This window comes from Lathyrus oleraceus, chromosome 3 (genome assembly GCF_024323335.1).
Source record: "Lathyrus oleraceus cultivar Zhongwan6 chromosome 3, CAAS_Psat_ZW6_1.0, whole genome shotgun sequence".
NCBI classification, from domain to species: Eukaryota; Viridiplantae; Streptophyta; class Magnoliopsida; order Fabales; family Fabaceae; genus Lathyrus; species Lathyrus oleraceus.
This window is the reverse complement of record NC_066581.1, coordinates 154,572,808-154,579,987: the sequence shown is the minus strand read 5'-3', so window position 1 is coordinate 154,579,987 and position 7,180 is coordinate 154,572,808. Positions and strand designations below refer to the sequence as shown.

At 41.4% G+C, this 7,180-nt stretch overlaps 1 protein-coding gene across 1 annotated transcript; it reads left to right on the top strand.

Moving 5' to 3' along the window:
- The first annotated feature begins 3,194 nt into the window (after nt 1–3,194).
- On the top strand, nt 3,195–5,249 carry LOC127130166 (uncharacterized). The gene is made up of 2 exons (XM_051059233.1): nt 3,195–4,637; nt 5,088–5,249. Exons 1-2 carry the CDS (start codon nt 3,195–3,197, stop codon nt 5,247–5,249), a joined length of 1,605 nt encoding a protein of 534 aa, XP_050915190.1.
- The last annotated feature ends 1,931 nt before the right edge of the window (nt 5,250–7,180 follow it).

Sequence of the window (7,180 nt, the reverse complement as noted above, 5' to 3'; positions counted from 1 at the left end):
CACTCCTGAGATTAAGATTCGAGGCGGATGCCTCGCCTATCTTAGCTCTCGCCATCATTTAAAATTGGCAATGCGGTTTCTTCAAACCCTTTCTCAATCAAATTCAAAACATTTAATTCTTATTAAACATTTTTTGCAAATAAGATGGAAATGGAACATGGTGGATACCACGCACTCCTGAGACTAGGATTCGAGATGGATATCTCGCTCATCCAAGTTTTCGCCATTACTCAAAACACATCAAACCAATCAATTTCTTTTCTCGTCGCCGTGCGATTGACTCTTAAACCTTTTCTCGCCACCGTGCGATTGACCCTCTTAAACCTTTTCTCAAACGAAAGGTACTTTGTTTCAAAACAATGCAAGGCAATGTTTTTCCACCTGTTTTGGGTAGTCCAACAATGTTTTCATCGATTTGACACAAAGTAGCTTCCGCTAAAATCGACCAACAAACAAACATTTTTCTACCCAGAACTACGTAAGCCTTGATTTCTCTATTGAGATACGTAGGAGCAGGATTTGTAAATCTTGTCAGGCTCACTAATAAAAAACTTAGGTTTAGTCCTTCGTCGAAAATCCCAAAATATTCTCCTTTCTTCTATTCTTTCTTTCCCACCTAATAACTTGAAAAGCCTAACATTTCAAACTAACATTAACGTGCACAACTGACCTAATGGTTCCCGTTGAGTACAACGGACGTGAGGGGTGCTAATACCTTCCCCTTGCGTAATCGACTCTCGAACCCTGATTTGGTTGCGACGACCATAATCATTGTCGTTTCTTTTTTTGGGTTTTATCGATATTTCCCCTTTCCTTTTTAGGAATAAATAAAGTTCGGTGGCGACTCTGTTCAGTCCATCATTGTGAGCATGCGATTGCGCTTCGCTTAAAGTCGTTCTCTCATTTTTCGAGGTGCGACAGATGGCGACTCTGCTGGGGATATATGTTGATCCCTAAGTGAGTCAAGCCTAGTTAGGACATTTGTGTACCTTTGTTTGTTTAATTGTATGGCTTTTCCTTATTTATTGATTTTATTATCTTTATTGTTATATTGATATTTCTGTTATATATTGGTTCCACTGTGTTGGGCACTTGGATATTTGATTGCAAACCATGTGGGAAACACTCTACACCCGAGTCTAGAGTGGAAAAAAACATAAGATAGAATGATGGTTGAGTAGTACAGACTCCCGAGGTGAATACTTCGTAAGAGTCGGTACGAGAACCTCACTTAGAGTAGATCCTTTTGCAAATATTGTCGCCCAAGGTGTATACCTCGTAAGCTTCAATGTTTCAAAGGGGTCCATGAATCTAAGAACCTTTTAGAACATTGAACCTTTGGCCAACTAGAAATGATGGTTGCGTAGTATGGATTCCCGAGGTGAATACTTCGTAAGAATCGGTACGAGAACCTCGCTCAGAATAGATTCTCTAGATGGAGTTGACGATCGGAAAGTATTTTCCGTAAGCGTCAAACATTCTTTTGAATCCATGACTCTGAGTACCCTGTCTAGAACCAAGTCGATGGTTGCGTAGTGCGGACTCCCGAGGTGAATACTTCATAAGAGTCGGTACGAGAACCTCACCCAGAATAGATTCCCTTGATGGAGTTGACGACCGAAAAGTATTTCCCGTAAGCGTCAAACATTCTTGTGAATTAATGACTCTGGGGATCCTTTGTAACAAAGCCCTAGATCATACCCGGTGAGAACCCCGTTTTGGAAAGCAATCAGATTTACCCGTACCTCGGACCTTTGAACCCGTACCAAAAAAAACATTGCATCCATCCATTCATTGCATACGCATAAAAAGCAAAACTCTTAGTTTGAACCAAGAGTTTTGCAAACAACATGCATCCATACATGCATTCATACATTTTCAAAATAGAGTCTCATTCCGTCCTTTCTTCCTCTAGTTTCACGCTGAATCTTCAACATTGGTATAATACTCGCTCCCGAGCAAGACAGAGAATGGTTGAACAAGAGAAAGAGAGCGCCCGAGTTAGAACTGAACTAGATGAAATCAAGGGAGGCATGTCCCAGATGCGAGAGATGCTGCAAGCTTTAACCTTCAGGTTTGAGATTCCACAAGCGACTGTAATTTTAGAGACCACGGGCCCAGCAGTGGAAGTCCAACCTCAGAGGACGTTACCCTCAACCCTTCCTCCATATGGGCTACCCTATGACTTCGTACCTCGAGCGGAGGTGGTGCACGACATGGGAAAATCTGTCCAACAAGTCGTGCCATTACGTGTTTACATCGACGCACGTCCAGTCATCCATATTGTGGTTCCACCAGCTGCCTATGCTAGGCATATTCCTCATTATGAAGATCAAAACCACATGTATCAGACTGTCGACTCAATAGTTGCTGGTGACGAAGTAAGGTTTGAGGATTTCAGAGAGGTAAAGGAGAACATGCAACTCCTTGAGAAGAAATTCCGAGATTTAGAAGGAGACCACGTCTTTGGATCTGCTGCCAAAGAAATGTGCCTGGTATTCGGGTTGGTGATTCTAGCAAAATTCAAAACTCCGGACTTCGACAAATACAAGGGCCACACTTGTCCAAAGAGCCATCTCATCATGTATTATCGGAAAATGGCTGCATACGTGGAAGACGAAAAGGTGATGATCCACTGTTTTCAAGACAGCTTGAGTGGGGCTCCTTCCAAGTGGTATTTGAGTCTGGATCAGAATAGGATTAGGTGTTTCCAAGACCTGTCAGACGCGTTCATAAAACACTACAGGTATAACATGGATATGGCGCCTGACAGAAGACAATTACAAAGCATGTTCCAGCACGACAAGGAGTCTTTCAAAGAATATGCTTAAAGATGGAGAGAGTTGGCTTCTCAGGTTGAACCACCTCTAGCTGAGAAGGAATTGGCTGAACTGTTTATCGACACTGTCGAACCCCAATTCTACGAGAAGATGGTTGGAAGTGCTTCTTTGGGATTCTCCGAGCTTGTTGCTATAGGAGCTCGCGTGGAATATGGTGTAAGAAATGGCAAACTGGCGGCTGTAGCTGGAACTTCAAGTGTTAATCCAAAGAAGTTCTCTGGAGGGTTTCCTAGAAAAAAGGAAGGGGAAACAAATGTTGTGACTGTTGGTCAAGGAAGAGCTCCTTCAAGAAGGAGACCACAATAATATCCACCTCAGCAGTATGTTCAACAACCAATTCCCTATCAACAACCCATGTATCCCATCCAGTACGCTCCTCAGCTGTACGTAGCCGCTGTGACGCCCGCATTCAATCAACAACCTGCTCAGGCTTATCAAGCGCCTCCAATTTATCAACCAGCTCCAGTTCAGCAACGTGTTGCGGCTCCTCCAGCTTATCAACAAGCACCAACAGCTCCTGTTTATCAACAGCCGAGAGCTCAAGCGCCAAGGCAAAATGCTCAAAACCAAAATAGGAGACAAGGGGAGAGGGCGACCTTCAATCCAATCCCAATGTTGTACACTGAGCTTTATCCCTCCTTGTTGCAAAAGGGTTTGGTGGTTCCTAGGCCTATGGGACCTCCACCTGATCGTCTTCCCCCATGGTACAACCCTAATGCACATTATCCTTTTCATGAAGGTGCCCCCGGGCATGACTTAGAGGGTTGTTATGCTCTGAAGCATAGGGTTCGTGAGCTAATTGAAAGCAAGATCTTGTCTTTTAAGGACATGGGACCGAATGTGAAGAACAATCCTCTTCCTCCCCATGGAAATCCTGCGGTAAATGCCATTGAGGACGCTTCTGTTGGTGTTACGATTGATAAGGTGGATGATGTAAAGACTCCTTTGGTAGCATTCCATGCCCGATTGGTGGAAGCTGGCATGATTAATGTTAATCATGAAAATTGTGAAGAGTGTGCCACATACCCAAAGGGATGTCAGGTGGTACGAGACAACATTCAAGATTTGATGGATAAAGGAGTGCTTCAAATATCCAGTGATGTGAAGAATGAAGATGTGTTGGTAATTGAACCTTGTTTCAATTTACCTGAACCAGTTGAAATCCCATATTTTAGTGGTGGTGTGGTTCCAGTGAATAGTAAGTCATCGCCTGTGGAAATATCTATGCCCACGCCTTTTCCCTACGAGAGCACCAAGGTTATGCCTTGGAAATATGAGATTACTGTTGTGGATAAGGTTGTTGAAGGAAGTGCAGACGCTGAAGTGACAGAAGTTGTAAGTGAAGACGTCACCAATATTGCAAGAATGAGCAGAATAACCCGTAGTGGTCGAATCTATACGCCTGAATTCAATGTGACTCCTCAAGGGCCGGCCAAAGAATCAACAGTTGTAGCTCCCACTAAAGAACCCGAAGTGGTTCAATTCGAAGATGTTGTTGAATTCTTGAAGTTGATCAAGAGAAGTGACTACAAGGTTGTGGACCAGTTGCATCAAACGCCGTCTAAGATCTCTATTTTATCTCTGCTGTTTAATTCCCAAGCCCATAGGGAAGCTTTGTTGAAGGTACTTGCTCAAGCTCATGTAACACAAAGCATAACAGTAGACCAATTTGATGGGGTAGTTGCAAATATCATAGGCTGCAATACTTTGAGCTTCAGTGGAGAGGAATTACCCGAGGATGGACAAAATCACAATCGTGCTCTCCATATCTCAGTAAAATGCAAAGATGATGCTTTGGCAAGAGTTTTGGTTGATACCGAATCTTCTCTGAATGTTATGCCAAAGAGAACACTCACCAAGTTATCTTATCAAGGACCAGCTATGAAGCCCAGTGCCTTGATAGTGAAAGCTTTTGATGGTTCCAGGAGAACCGTGATTGGAGAGGTTGAATTGCCCATATTGATTGGACCTCATGTATTCCCGATTAATTTCCAAGTCATGGATATTAATCCAGCATATAGTTGCTTATTGGGACGTCCCTAGATCCATGCTGCAGGGGCAGTTACCTCCACCTTACATCAGAAAATGAAGTTTGTAGTGGACAATCAATTAATCATCATTTCTGGAGAGGAGGACTTTGTGGTCAGTCACCTTTCATCCTTCAGATACATTGAGGCTGATGAGGACGCTTTGGAAACTTCTTTCTAAGCTCTTGAAATAGCCAATGCCACTTTTGTGGAGATGAAGGACCCGGTTGGGAAAGCTTGTTCATCTTTCGCTTCTCTGAAGAGCGCAAACTCTAGTATTGAAGGAGGAAACCCTGAAGGTTGGGGTCAACTTATTGATATTCGTGAGAAGCATGATCACTGTGGTCTGGGATATGTGTCTTTCGCTGCGAAAGGAGCCTGAGTCCCTGCAAAGGACAACACCCGAAGCATCTAGGAAGTATTCCTTAGCACAGGATTCATCCATGGAGATCAGGTCAATGCAATTGAAGATAACACCGAAGGTGAAGATGAGCCATGTTTGGTGTACCGCTGTGAGACAACTTTGAACAACTGGAAGGCGGTTGAGATCTCCGAAATTTTTCCTTTGTCAAAGTAATAATTGTTTTATTTTTCCTTTCAAATCCTTAGCTCTGCCCAAGGCTAATGGATCATGTTGTAGGGCCCCTTTTCATTTTCAAATAATCATTATCAATGAATGAAAGGCATTTTGTTAAATTCTTTTTATTCATTTACTTGGCTTTCTCATAAGAAAATGGAAATCTTTTCAAAAACAAAAAAAAACTTTTCATTTATGCATCTTTTATTTTTACTTTTCTAAAAGAAATCAATCATTCAAACATGCAGAATAAATGATAACCCCGTTGAATCCAATGACTTTACTACCTCTCATAACTTTGATTCCCCTATCTACCAAGCGGAAGAAGAGGGTGAAGAATATTGTTACATCCCCGACGAATTGGCAAGGCTGCTCGAGCACGAGTCCAAAGCCCTTCAGCCACATGAAGAACCGGTGGAAACAATCAACCTTGGCACAGAGGAAGAGAAGAAAGAAGTAAAAATTGTGAGCAAATTCTTTACTTTGAATAAGTTTTGAATGATAGCAAATTGTGTGATCATTGTCTAATTGTTGGTTGTGCATTATTTTACATGTTTCATTTGTGTTTTTAGCCTATACTATTGTTTCGTGTCTATACATAAAGATCCACATTGATACATTTCTTAAAAGAACTCATAAAAACTGTTTTGTGTCAGTATGTATCGATACATGTTCATCTGCATCGATACATAAATTTGTTTTAAATCACAAAACGTTTTTGCTTCAGTATGTATCGATACATACGAGCTTTGTATCGATACATACTTAGTTAAAATGTTCTATGTATCGATACATACGAGCTTTGTATTGATACATGCTTGTATTAATTCTCTAAAATTAATCAAAGCTACAGTATGTATCGATGCATGATTTTTTGTATCAATACATAATTCTGTTTTGTCTACTAACAGCTTCTGTCTTTCACATATAAGAAGTATTTTGACAGCTCAGTTAAGGGGACGAATTCACAAGTGAAAAACAGTTGTAATACAAATCAAAGGAGTGTGTAGCAGCAATTATTTGAGCAGTTAGAAACCTGAAAGAGACTTCTTCTTCTTCATCTTCTCAATCTCTTTTCTTCAAGAACATCAACACATAATCATTCTTGTTCTTTGGATTAAAGGATCAACGAGATAACATTCAGTGGAACGATCAAGGATCTAGCTGAGGTGTTCAGTGGAACGATCGAGGATCTAGCTGAGTTGAAGGTTGAAGGGGGTTTCGAGGAAAAACCAAATGGTTTGTCCTTCAAGAACTGGAGTGTTCTTGTGGGTTTGTTAGTCACGTTTGCAGAACAGATTCAGCCGTACCGTAGGGTTTGGAAATTGGGTAATTTCGCAAACAGGTCGTGGAACCGGTGAATTGTTTGCAATTTCTTGCAGGAAATTCTTGATCGAGCTCAGATCAAGTGGAGGTTTTATACAAGAAGAAGATCTTGGGATTTAGATTTCTGTCTTTGTATTGTAACCTTGTATCAACGAATTCGGCATTATTGATAATTACAGTTCTCAATTTCATTTGAAATTGAGAGGGAGACGTACCCACACGCGAGGACGACAGTGGGGAACTTCCTTACCAAATCTCTGCGTATCGTATTCTTTCCTTATCTCTCTTTACGTTTTCAACAGTTTTGTGATTTCAGTTGGTGTATTGTGGCTGTACATTTCGTGATACAATAGTGGCAAGAAAACTTCTTTATCTAAACTCCACCATTGTTCATCATTGATCACATACAC